The 13,843-nt window shown below is 41.9% G+C and overlaps 1 protein-coding gene across 3 annotated transcripts in view; it reads right to left on the reverse strand.

Moving 5' to 3' along the window:
- Positions 1 to 13,843, reverse strand: part of LOC124777303 (succinate dehydrogenase cytochrome b560 subunit, mitochondrial) — a 92,685-nt gene that overhangs the window by 36,494 nt on the left and 42,348 nt on the right. For 2 of the 3 annotated variants that reach the window (XM_047252656.1, XM_047252657.1), the window contains one exon: positions 1,017 to 1,070. The exons of the other annotated variant lie outside the window; for it this stretch is intronic. In XM_047252656.1, coding sequence (XP_047108612.1) covers positions 1,017 to 1,039 — 23 coding nt within the window. In that variant the 5' untranslated portion in view covers positions 1,040 to 1,070. The remainder of the gene's footprint in view (positions 1 to 1,016; positions 1,071 to 13,843) is intronic. 3 annotated transcript variants of the gene reach the window in all.

Raw genomic sequence — 13,843 nt, forward strand, 5'->3', positions numbered from 1 at the left:
AGACTAAAGGATAATCAGGTAACACAATGCACCAGCCAAAATGCAGCCCCACTGTGGAGGCTGTTCTCAAACAGGGATGAGCTGGCTGACATTCATAAGTAGCTGGAAATCACCCAGACTACTGTCAAACAACTGGCAACTGCTGTGAATCAGTACATTGGACGTGTGAAACTTGTACCAGAGGTACCTCAGGTACTATCCTCTCCTGTGGATCCTGTCTCCTCTGCAGAAAGTACAGCCTCTGTCATTACCCATCTATCTGACTGTGTGTCAATGGTAGATCTAGGCATCCTGTACAGGGTTGGGCGGGGACCAGGGAAGACTCAACATGCTGCACTGATCCTCATAACCATAACCAACAAGCTTGAGGTGCTGTCTTTCACTGAAACTGAGCCAATGGGACTCACTTCACCTGTTGTCCAGTCTCAGTAGAAAGCAAATGCAAAAGGGTAGGTTCTATTAATTGTCAGCAGTTCAAACATGTGGTGAATGATGGTGCCCCTTATGAAAATGGCAGCAAGGGACAGGAAAGGACACGAGGTGCACTCAGTGTGTATGCCTGGGGGCATCATTTAACATGTTGAAGAGGCTATTCTGGCAGCCACTGAGAGAATAGGGTGCAACCAACTGCAAATTGTGACACACGCTGGAACAAATGATGCCTATCACCTGGACTCCAAGGTCGTTCTTGAGTCATTCCAGTGACTGGTAGAGAAGGTTGATAAGACCAGCCTTGCATGTGGAGTTTCAACAAAGCTCACAATTTGCAGCATTGTCCCCAGAAATGATTGTGGCCCATTGGTTCTGAGTTGAGTGGAAGGACTGAAAATTTCTGTGACAAGCTAAGCTGCGACTTCCTGGACTTTCACCATTGAGTTAAGAACCGTAGGGTCCCCCTAATTGGGTCAGATGAGCACTACACTTCACAGGCTGTTATTCAGGTGGCCAACTATGTGTGGGGTGCACACAAAGATTTTTACATTAGGCAATTCTCCATTCAGTCCAGATAACGATACCTGTAGGACACCAGCCGAAGCATTCACAGCAAAGCACCAGCATTCGAAGTGCTCCTGAAAAGCAGTGAACATATCATATTAGGTACAGAAAGCTTGTTGCAAGGGGAAATTGATAGGAGTGTGATTTTTGGGGGAAATTTAAGTGTATATCAATAGGATAGGCAAATGGGAAATGGAGGTGGTGTATTGGTCGCAGTAGACAAGAAACTCAAATCACAGAGAGAGAAATTGAAGCTGCATGTGAGATTGTTTGGGCAACACTAATTATCAGGGGTGGGCATAAAATGATAATTTGATCCTTCAGTCACTTACCAGACTCATTTCCTGATGTAACCGAAAACTTTATAGAACACCTCAGATCACTTGTAAGTAAGTTCCCCAATCATACTGTCATCAATAATTAAGAAAATTACAGTTTTGCTGGTAGTGGGTGTCATAAGACATCATGTGAAACTTTACTAAATGCCTTCTCTGAAAACTACCTAGAACAGAGATAGGAACCCCATCACGATGGAAATATACTTGATCTAATGACAACAAATAGACCTGATATTGATGTTTTATTGATAGCAGAATCGATTTTCGATCACATGGTGATCATCTTAGCACTGAAGATGATCACCATGTGATCGAAAATCGATTCTGCTATCAATAAAAACATCAATATTATGGCCAACGCTGACCTTCCTTTTAATTTAACATATATGGTCATTGTGCACACAGCATCCTCTTTGAGGATGTCCACATCAAGACTGGTATCAGTGACCATGACACGGTTGTGGCAACAACAGTTCTGGCAACAATGATTACCGAAGTACAAAGGACAACTAAACCAAGCAGAAAAATATGTATATTCAGTAAATTAAAAAAAAGTTGACACTGCACTGGACAGATACGTACCCAGTAGAACAGTTCATAATGGGAGGGAATCTCTATGGTATACAGTCACTGTAAAGGAGCGTCTAAAGACACAGAGTTGACTGCACAAAAGGTGTAAAACAAAGCATAGGGCTATAGATGAAGGGATGCTGAATGAAATGAATTTCACTGTCAAGACACCAATGTGTGATACATTCAGTGGCTACCGTAGCAGGATACTGTCAAATGACATTTCACAAAATCCAAAGAAATTCTGGTTGTCTGTAAAGGCTGTTAGTGGTACCAAAGTTACATGTCAAATCCCTAGCGAATGACACAGGAATTGAAATTGAAGTAAAACCTAAAATGCTTAACTCTATTGTCAAATGTTTTGTAACTAAGGAAAATCCAGGAGAATCAACCCAATTTAATCCTTGTACCACTGAAAAGATGAATGAAATAAGTATGTGTCAGTGGTGTTGAGAAACAGCTGAATCATTAAAAACGAACAAAGCTCGAGGCCCCGATGGAATGTAAGTCAGATTTTATACTGAATTTGCAGCTGAGTTAGCCCCTCTTCTAACTACAATCTATCATAGATCCCTTGAACAAAAGAAAACCAAGCCCAGTTCTCGCAAAAAGGCACAGGTCACACCCATCTGCAAGAAGGGTAGTAGAAATGATCCAGAAAACTACCATCCAATATCCTTGACATCGATCTGTTGTAGAATCCTAGAACACATTATGAGCTCAAACATAATAAAGTCTCTTGTAGCTGCAGCATTTCTTGATTTCTGAAAATCATTGTGTGACGAAGCAAGCTGGGATATTTTTCTTCCCCTCTTGTTTTGGCATCTGCCTCCTTCAATTTGTTTTTTCACTTTTAACTAATTACTATTAACATACGTGAGCGTATTCTGCATTTTCAGGAAAGAGAAAGGTTGGCCCTCAGTTTTAAAGAATATAACACCAGATCTAATTTTGTGCTTAGTTTTATGTATGTAATTGATTTTCTAATTTATTTCAACTATTTCTAGTTAGTATCTTTTGTTACAGGGTGAAATCAGTAATTGTTTTGTAACTTAAAAAGTCTATTGTTGACTTATAAATAAATAAAAATTCTGTAATAACTGTGAACATTTGGAAGATGAAATGCTGGTAATCTTTCTATTTGGTTCTATTCAAAAACATGTTAGCAAAGCCAGACATTAATTAATTCCAAAGTAATTAACAATTTTGTCAAAAGTATTGTTTGTATAATGATATTTGTTAATTTCACATTTTAAACAAACAATTTGGCCTAACTCTTGTAGTAGAAGAAACTGTTAAAAAGAACCAATTTTTCGATGTATTCAGTTAATTTAATGAATTTAGTTTTAATTGTAATTTCTGTAAATTAATCTTTGAACAATGTGTAGTTTCAGCGCCTATTATAGTGAGGATATATAAGGGTCCGATTTTTGGTCCCGAGACAGTTAGTCCACAGCTGAGTTTCAGATGAGAAATCTGTGTTTGTTAGAACAACAACAATGCTTCAACTTAAATGTGGAATAAGTGTTACACAATTAGGCCGAGTGTAAAAATAATGACAGTGTTTGCTCCATATGTACCTTTCTATCCTTCAAGAACTGTGAACTTTGTGGTTTGGTTTTTACTGCTCGTAGATATTCAACAGTAAACTACTGTAGCAGTATGAGGATGTTTGCCTGAAAACTATTAATGAGGCTTATCGAAAGTTAAACAACAGTGCACTGTCCATATTAAATGTGTATATGGGGAGTTGTGAAAAGTGAAAGTAAACGACTGTGGAATGAAAATGTGCACCTGTAGGCTACATCATTTACAATAGACAGTACTACATTTCCACCCCCTATTTTTTAAGCCAGTATGTCGACACCGAAAACAACAAATGAAGAAACAAAGAGGACAAACACTGTCACAATCAGACTCAGTACCACACCTTCGCTTATTGTCAAAAGTATGGTCATATGGGGTGTCAAATGAAATTGTGACTGGACTGAGGAGTTTTTGGTAGGGAGGACACAGCAAGTTATCTTGGGTGGAGAGTCATTGTCAGATGTAGAAGTAACTTCAGGTATGCCTCAGGGACGTGTGTTGGGACCCTTGCTGTTCATGTTGTATATCAGTGACCTTGCTGACAATTTTAATAGTAAAATCAGGCTTTTTGCAGATGGCGCAGTTATCTATAATGAAGTACTATCTGAGAGAAGCTGCATAAATACTCAGACAGATCTTGATAAGATTTCAATGTGGCAGAGATTGGCAACTTGCTCAGAGATTGGCAACTTGCTCTAAATGTTCAGAAATGTAAAATTTTGCTCTTCACAAAATGAAAAATGTAGCATCCTATGACTATAATAGCAATGAATTATTGTTGGATTCAACCAACTCGTACAAATACCTGGGTGTAACACTTCATGGGGATATGAAATGGAATGATCACATAGGTTCAGTAATGGGTAAAACAGGCAGTTTATTGGTAGAATACTGCGGAGGTGCAATCAGTCTACAAAAGAGATTGCTTATAAATCACTCGTGCGACCAATCCTAGAATATTGCTCAGGTGTGTACGGCCTGTACCAAGTAGGACTAACAGGGTATATTGAACATATACAAAGAAGGGCAGCACGAATGGTCATAGGTTTGTTTAATCTATGGGAGAGTGTCACAATGATACCGAAGGAACTGAACTGGTAGCCTCTTGAAGATGGACATAAACTATCCCAAGAAAGCCTATTAATGAAGTTTCAAGAACTGGCTTTAAACGATAACCCTATGGATATACTACAGGCCCCTATATATTGCTTGCATAGGGATTGTGATGATAAGCTTAGAATAATTACTGAATGCACAGAGGCACTCAAACAATCATCCTTCCTGCACTCTGTAAGTGAATGGAACAGGAAGAAACCCTAATAGCTGGTACAATGAGACGTTCCCTCTGTCACGCACCTCACGGCAGTTTTCAGAGAATAGATTTTGATGTAGACACACAATCAGGCGCACATGACTGCCAACTCCGGCAGATCGGGCCAGAATGCAAGTACAGTGTGGGATGGAAGCAGCAGCATGGAGGGAGTGGGGAAGGGGAAGGGATAGCAGTGTATGGGTTGAGGGAGAGAGGAGCACTGTCTGGCAGAATGTGCTGGGACTAGAATGCCAGCAGGAGCAGCATCAGGAGGTTGTGGGGCAGGGAAGGGGGGAAAACCAAAGCAAAAATGAAGAGTAGCTGGGAAATACGGATGACTTTGTTACTAGAGGGTGGCAAACAAATAGGGTGAGAGATGAGAATGGGGAGCTGGTGATAGGACAGAGAGGGTAGAAACTGTTGGGTGGAGCATGTGGGGACAGTATGTTGCCATAGGCTGAGGACAGGATAATTACGGGAGTGGAGAATGTGTTGTAAGGATAACTCCCATCTGTGCAGTTTAGAAAAGCTGGTGGTGTCAGGGAGGATCCAGATGGTTTAGGTAGTGAAGCAGCCATTGAAATCAAGAATGTTACGTTCAGCTGTTATGTTGTGCTACAGGGTGGTCTACTCTGCTATTGGCCAGTTTGGCAGTGGCCGTTTGTCCTTGTTGGTAATAATACCAATATAAAAAGCTGTGAAATGATTGCAGCAGAGATGGTAAATTGCAGCTGCTTTCACAGGCAGCCCAGCCCCTGGTGGGATTGGACAAACATGTGACAGGGCTTGAATAGGAAGTGCTGGGTGAATGGATTGGACAGATCTTGCACCTGGGCCTTCCACAGGGATGTGATCGTTGTGGCAAGGAGTAGGGATTGGGAGTAGCATAGGGATGGAGCAGGATGTAGGGAGATTGGGTGTGCAATGGACCACCACTTTAGGAGGGATGGCAAGAACTTCAGGTAGGATTCACCTCATTTGATGAGAGGTAACCAAAGGCCTGGTGAAGGATGTGGTTCAGTTGTTCCAGTCTGGGCAGTATTTGGTGATGAATGGGGCACTCCTTTGTGGCTGGTTCTTAGGGGTGGTGGGAGGATTCAGAATGTGAGGGGAAATGCCACAAGAGATCTGTTTGCGAACTAGGTCTGTGGGATAGAGCTTATCTGTGAAGGCCTTGGTGAGACCCTCAGCATACTGGGCAAGGGGTTTCTTGCCACTGTAGATACACTATCCCCCAGATGGCCAGGCTGTATGGAAGCAATTTTTTGATGTGAAAGGGATGACAGCTATTGAAATGCACGTACTGTTGGTGGTTTTAACATGGACAGACGTGCGGATGTAGCCATCAGAGAGGAGGAGGTCAACACCTAGGAAGATGGTATGCTGTTTTGATGACCAGGTGAAGCAGATGGGAGAGAAAGTGTTGAAGTTGTGAAAGAATGAACATAGGATGTCTTGCCCCTGAGTCCAGATCATGAAGATATCATCAATGAAGCTGAACCAGGCTAAGGGTTTGGCATTTTGAGAGGCTAGGAACATCTCCTCTAGATGGCTAATAAACAGGTTAGCACAAGAGGGTACCGTATGGGTGCCCATGGCTTTGCCACAGGTTTGTTTGTATACCTTCCCTTGAAAGGAGAAGTAGTTTTCAGTTAGGATAAAGTCAGTACAGTGTATGAGGAATAAGGGAGTGTTTGTAGTCTGAAGGACACTGGGAAAGGTTATGTTCAATAACAGTTCAACCATGGTCATGATGGATACTGGTGTATAGAGAGGTGGCATCAATAGTGACAGGCAGGGATCCAGGAAGTAAACGGGGGTGGGGGGTGGGGGATGGTGGTGAGTCAGTGAAAGAAGTGATTGGTATCTTTGATGTTTGAGGTTAGATTACAAGCAATTGGTTGGAGGGGTTGATCAATGGAAGCCGAAATTCTTTCAGTGGGCGCACAATAACCAGTCACAATGGGGCAACTGGGATTATTGAGTTTGTGAATTTTGGGGGAACATGTAGAAAGTGGGTGTTAAGGGCGTCATAGAGGTGAGGAGGGAAATGGATTCAGGGTGCAGGTTCTGGGAAGGGCCTCTGGCTTTCAGCAGGGATTGGAGGTTGTGTTGGACTTCTGAGATGGGATCACTTTGGCAGAATTTATAGGGGGAGGAGTCAGATAATTGGCAGAGGCCTTCTGATTCATAACAACAGTGGTGGGATCCTTGTCTGCAGGTAGAATGGTTAGTTTAGGATTTGTTTCGATGCTGTGCATGGCTATTCTTTCTTCTGCTGAAAGGTTTGTGTTCTGAGGAAGGGACCTGGTGAAGGATGGTTAGACTAAGTTGGAGGTAAGGAATTCCTGGAAGGCAACCAGTGTGTGGTTGGAAGGGGGGAGTTTCATGGTTGGATGGTGGTATGATCTGGGAGAGGCAGGGCTCAGTGTTGGAATTAGGTTATGTACCGATACGTGGTACAAAATATTAAATCCTATGATGACAAGTTGGACACAAAACGAAGTAAAATGGAAATTGTAAAACTTTAAATTATTGAAATCATTAGGCAGGAACTCTAAAAATGTATGTGTAATTACCTGTCAGAATGGTAATTTGTAATGAAATGAAATAATAATAAAGCACAAGACTCTATAAGATAATGGTATAGAATCTATGTAGCAATGTAATTGACCTTTTACTTGCTTGTGCAACAAACCAAAAAGACCAGCATTATTAGACACACTCTCTGTTCTAGCCTTGACGAGAACGCATGCTATGGTGGCCATTTGGGATTGTAAGTTATGAATTTTAAATGATATATTGTAATTTACGCTAATTGTGCATTTTTCTTTCATGTATACAGTGACCTTCATGCAGAAGTAAAAATAAGGTTTATTTTGCAAGGTTTTCAGTATGCTGGATAAATGACAAGAATGGCCGAACAGTCAACCATTCTTGGCAGATATCTTGCGTAGGAATAATTTCATTATAATTTCCCCACTTTAAAAGACTCGCAATCATAATTAGTAAAGAAAAGAAAGTGCATAAATTAATTCATTTCATATTAAAGTGAAAACTAAAAACTTTTAGTTCAGTACATACATTGGTCACTTCTCAGCAAAACAAAGATTATTTCGTTTAAAGAGGAAATACTTTCATTAATTCACAGGTTTCTTTTAATTAATTTAGCTATGGTAAAGATATCCTGCAGCAATGTTTTAATGTGATATGCTGAAATATTATCCCTGTGAATATGTCTACATTTTTGTGTCTATGAATGCTTCACAGAGACATCAATTTTGCAACAGATTCTAAGAACGCCTCACGCAATCCTATATTAACAAGGCAGTGAATCGCATGCTGTTAAATAATCGGAGCTCAGAGAACTATTTTACGAAAGTATAGATTCCGGTTCCCCCTCCCCATGAACCATGGACCTTGCCGTTGGTGGGGAGGCTTGCGTGCCTCAGCGATACAGATAGCCGTACCGTAGGTGCAACCACAACGGAGGGGTATCTGTTGAGAGGCCAGACAAACGTGTGGATCCTGAAGAGGGGCAGCAGCCTTTTCAGTAGTTGCAAGGGCAACAGTCTGGATGATTGACTGATCTGGCCTTGTAACAATAACCAAAACGGCCTTGCTGTGCTGGTACTGCGAACGGCTGAAAGCAAGGGGAAACTACAGCCGTAATTTTTCCCGAGGGCATGCAGCTTTACTGTATGATTACATGATGATGGCGTCCTCTTGGGTAAAATATTCCGGAGGTAAAATAGTCCCCCATTCGGATCTCCGGGCGGGGACTACTCAAGAGGATGTCGTTATCAGGAGAAAGAAAACTGGCGTTCTACGGATCGGAGCGTGGAATGTCAGATCCCTTAATCGGGCAGGTAGGTTAGAAAATTTAAAAAGGGAAATGGATAGGTTGAAGTTAGATATAGTGGGAATTAGTGAAGTTCGGTGGCAGGAGGAACAAGACTTCTGGTCAGGTGACTACAGGGTTATAAACACAAAATCAAATAGGGGTAATGCAGGAGTAGGTTTAATAATGAATAGGAAAATAGGAATGCGGGTAAGCTACTACAAACAGCATAGTGAACGCATTATTGTGGCCAAGATAGATACGAAGCCCACACCTACTACAGTAGTACAAGTTTATATGCCAACTAGCTCTGCAGATGACGAAGAAATTGAAGAAATGTATGATGAAATAAAAGAAATTATTCAGATTGTGAAGGGAGACGAAAATTTAATAGTCATGGGTGACTGGAAATCGAGTGTAGGAAAAGGGAGAGAAGGAAACATAGTAGGTGAATATGGATTGGGGGACAGAAATGAAAGAGGAAGCCGCCTGGTAGAATTTTGCACAGAGCACAACATAATCATAACTAACACTTGGTTTAAGAATCATGAAAGAAGGTTGTATACATGGAAGAACCCTGGAGATACTAAAAGGTATCAGATTATATAATGGTAAGACAGAGATTTAGGAACCAGGTTTTAAATTGTAAGACATTTCCAGGGGCAGATGTGGACTCTGACCACAATCTATTGGTTATGACCTGTAGATTAAAACTGAAGAAACTGCAAAAAAGGTGGGAATTTAAGGAGATGGGACCTCGATAAACTAAAAGAACCAGAGGTTGTACAGAGATTCAGGGAGAGCATAAGGGAGCAATTGACAGGAATGGGGGAAATAAATACAGTAGAAGAAGAATGGGTAGCTTTGAGGGATGAAGTAGTGAAGGCAGCAGAGGATCAAGTAGGTAAAAAGACTAGGGCTAGTAGAAATCCTTGGGTAACAGAAGAAATATTGAATTTAATTGATGAAAGGAGAAAATATAAAAATGCAGTAAGTGAAACAGGCAAAAAGGAATACAAACGTCTCAAAAATGAGATCGACAGGAAGCGCAAAATGGCTAAGCAGGGATGGCTAGAGGACAAATGTAAGGATGTAGAGGCCTATCTCACTAGGGGTAAGATAGATACTGCCTACAGGAAAATTAAAGAGACCTTTGAAGATAAGAGAACGACTTGTATGAATATCAAGAGCTCAGATGGAAACCCAGTTCTAAGCAAAGAAGGGAAAGCAGAAAGGTGGAAGGAGTATATAGAGGGTCTATACAAGGGCGATGTACTTGAGGACAATATTATGGAAATGGAAGAGGATGTAGATGAAGATGAAATGGGAGATATGATACTGCGTGAAGAGTTTGACAGAGCACTGAAAGACCTGAGTCGAAACAAGGCCCCCGGAGTAGACAATATTCCATTGGAACTACTGACGGCCGTGGGAGAGCCAGTCCTGACAAAACTCTACCATCTGGTGAGCAAGATGTATGAAACAGGCGAAATACCCTCAGACTTCAAGAAGAATATAATAATTCCAATCCCAAAGAAAGCAGGTGTTGACAGATGTGAAAAATACCGAACTATCAGCTTAATAAGTCACAGCTGCAAAATACTAACACGAATTCTTTACAGACGAATGGAAAAACTAGTAGAAGCCAACCTCGGGGAAGATCAGTTTGGATTCCGTAGAAACACTGGAACACGTGAGGCAATACTGACCTTACGACTTATCTTAGAAGAAAGATTAAGGAAAGGCAAACCTACGTTTCTAGCATTTGTAGACTTAGAGAAAGCTTTTGACAATGTTGACTGGAATACTCTCTTTCAAATTCTAAAGGTGGCAGGGGTAAAATACAGGGAGCGAAAGGCTATTTACAATTTGTACAGAAACCAGATGGCAGTTATAAGAGTCGAGGGACATGAAAGGGAAGCAGTGGTTGGGAAGGGAGTAAGACAGGGTTGTAGCCTCTCCCCGATGTTGTTCAATCTGTATATTGAGCAAGCAGTAAAGGAAACAAAAGAAAAATTCGGAGTAGGTATTAAAATTCATGGAGAAGAAATAAAAACTTTGAGGTTTGCCGATGACATTGTAATTCTGTCAGAGACAGCAAAGGACTTGGAAGAGCAGTTGAATGGAATGGACAGTGTCTTCAAAGGAGGATATAAGATGAACATCAACAAAAGCAAAACAAGGATAATGGAATGTAGTCTAATCAAGTCGGGTGATGCTGAGGGAATTAGATTAGGAAATGAGGCACTTAAAGTAGTAAAGGAGTTTTGCTATTTGGGGAGCAAAATAACTGATGATGGTCGAAGTAGAGAGGATATAAAATGTAGGCTGGCAATGGCAAGGAAAGCGTTTCTGAAGAAGAGAAATTTGTTAACATCGAGTATAGATTTAAGTGTCAGGAAGTCATTTCTGAAAGTATTCGTATGGAGTGTAGCCATGTATGAAAGTGAAACATGGACGATAAATAGTTTGGACAAGAAGAGAATAGAAGCTTTCGAAATGTGGTGCTACAGAAGATTGCTGAAGATTAGATGGGTAGATCACATAACTAATGAGGAAGTATTGAATAGGATTGGGGAGAAGAGAAGTTTGTGGCACAACTTGACCAGAAGAAGGGATCGGTTGGTAGGACATGTTCTGAGGCATCAAGGGATCACCAATTTAGTATTGGAGGGCAGTGTGGAGGGTAAAAATCGTAGAGGGAGACCAAGAGATGAATACACTAAGCAGATTCAGAAGGATGTAGGTTGCAGTAGGTACTGGGAGATGAAAAAGCTTGCACAGGATAGAGTAGCATGGAGAGCTGCATCAAACCAGTCTCAGGACTGAAGACCACAACAACAACAACAGATTCCGGTTCCCAATAATATCATTATTCTTTCTTGTGTCCACTCCGCCAAATAAGTGCTCTATTCACTCTCTTGCCTGGAGTAAAATATCAGTAAAGATAGGTGTTAAGATTTTCTTACACTCTTTCCACCATATTCGTTGAGGACACCGTAAGTATACTTGAGACAGTGTCTGGACCTGAATGGCAGCGGCACAGTTGAAGGGACTGGCAGCAAAGAAGTGTTTCCCTTGCAAGGATTGGGAACGTCTTTGAATGTCTTTGAAAAATCTAGCATGGTTAAATTTGGGTTTAGGACTATAGGACTTTGGATAGAACTGAAAGTTCTGTGGAGCTGAAGGTTTTGGTGGAAAGGTTAAAAATAATGTTACGGGAAAGTTTCAGTTCTGATTTCGTGGAGTGGTGTTGGGGACTTTTTGGGGATGTGGCAAGTTCCGGGTGCTGACATGGAGGTCTGCCTAGGTTCTTTCCAATTTTTCTCGACAAGTGTTGTGGTCTGGCGAGCAGGGATCTGATCGGTATCTGAGAGAGAGCGTAGGTGCTAGGTAGCATTAGGTACTATGAGGGGTGGATGAGGAGGAACACTGTGGGTAGGATCCCTGGGGAATTGGATACTGGTGCCCCGAGGCAGCAGAACGATATCAGCAGGGTGGATAACTTATTGGGGTGGTGTCTAGAATGCCTCTCCAGGTGCTGGAGAGCAAGGGATTCACTTTCAGAGATGTGATTTATCAGGAGCTGGGCCACCTGTAAAAGCAGCTACGTCATTCAGCTATGCTGCAATCATTGCACAGCTTTTTATACTGGTATGACTACCAACCAGCTGTACATCAGGATGAATGGCTACTGTCATACTGTAGCTGAGGGTAAAGTAGACCACCCTGTGGCACAACATGCAACTACAAAAAATACGCTCGATTTCAATGGATGCTTCACTACATGTGCCATTTGGATTCTCCCCTCCACCACCAACTTTTCTGAACTGTATAGATGGGAGTTATCCTTACAACAAATTCTCTGCTCCCGTAACAATTCGCCCTCAATGTACGATAACATACTGTCCCCACACCCTCCACCCAAGAGTTTCCACCCTCTCTGTTCCACCACTTCCTCCCCATTCTCATCTCCCACCCTCTTTGTTTGCCATCCTCTGCCAACACCCTCACCCATTATAGTCCCGGCTCACTCTGCCAGAGAGCGCTTCTCACCCCCCCCCCCCCCCCCTACCTATACACTGCTATCCCTTCTCTTTCCCCGCACCCTCCAGCCTGCTGCTTCCGCCTCACATGATAGTTACATTCTGGCCAGAGCTACTGAAATTGGCAGTCACGTGTGTGTCAGGTGTGCTTGATTGTGTGTATGAATGGTGTGCATTTCTCTTTTTCTGATGAAGGCTGGGGCTGAAAGCTTTATGCAAGCGTTATTTAATTGTGCCTGTGTACAACTTAACACGTCTTTCTTAAGGTAAGCGGCAATCCATCTTTTCCCACACTGTTGGTTAAACACAGAGATTGAAGAAGACAGCTGAATTTATTAATTCAACCAATATAGTCCGCAGAGGTAATTCTGAGTGGGGGAAAATCATGTACTAGGTTCCTAAGGCTCAATCTAGGACCACTATTGTGGCCGTGCGGTTCTAGGCACTTCAGTCTGGAACCGCGTGACCGCTACAGTCGCAGGTTCGAATCCTGCCTCGGGCATGGATGTGCATGATGTCCTTAGGTTAGTTAGGTTTAAGTAGTTCTAATTTCTAGGGGACTGATGAACACAGATGTTAAGTCCCATAGTGCTCAGAGCCATTTGAGCCATTAGGTCCACTATTAGTCCTCATATAAGTAAATGATCTTCTGTCTAATATGAAAGAAGCGGAATTAGTTCTTTCTGCAGATGACACTAGTACTGCAATCAATCCAAGGATACATATAGAAGCACCTGCACATTTTTCCAGTTGCTTGGGAGTTTGCACTGGGTGAGAGATTCAGAAAGGGGCCAATGCCACAGCAGAGTCTCTGTAAAACCGAGCTGGTATCCCATCCAGACCTGGCAACTTGTTTTCAACTGTTTCAGTTGGTTCTCTACACCAGAAAAGCCTATTATTATGTCCTAGATACAGGAGTCTGTGCAACTGTCAAACAATGGTACGTGTGTATGATCCTCCTCCATGAATGATTTCTTAAATGCAAAATTTAAAACTTCAGCTCTCCTTTTGCTGTCTTCTATTGCCACACCAGACTCGTCAACAAGTGACTGGATTCAAGCCTTTGACTCACTCAGTAATTTTACATAGGACCAAAATTTTCTCAGATTCTCGCAAGATCTTTCACGAAGGTATGACAATGGCAGTTGTTGTA

Source organism: Schistocerca piceifrons, chromosome 2 (assembly GCF_021461385.2).
Source record: "Schistocerca piceifrons isolate TAMUIC-IGC-003096 chromosome 2, iqSchPice1.1, whole genome shotgun sequence".
In the NCBI taxonomy this organism is placed as follows: domain Eukaryota; kingdom Metazoa; phylum Arthropoda; class Insecta; order Orthoptera; family Acrididae; genus Schistocerca; species Schistocerca piceifrons.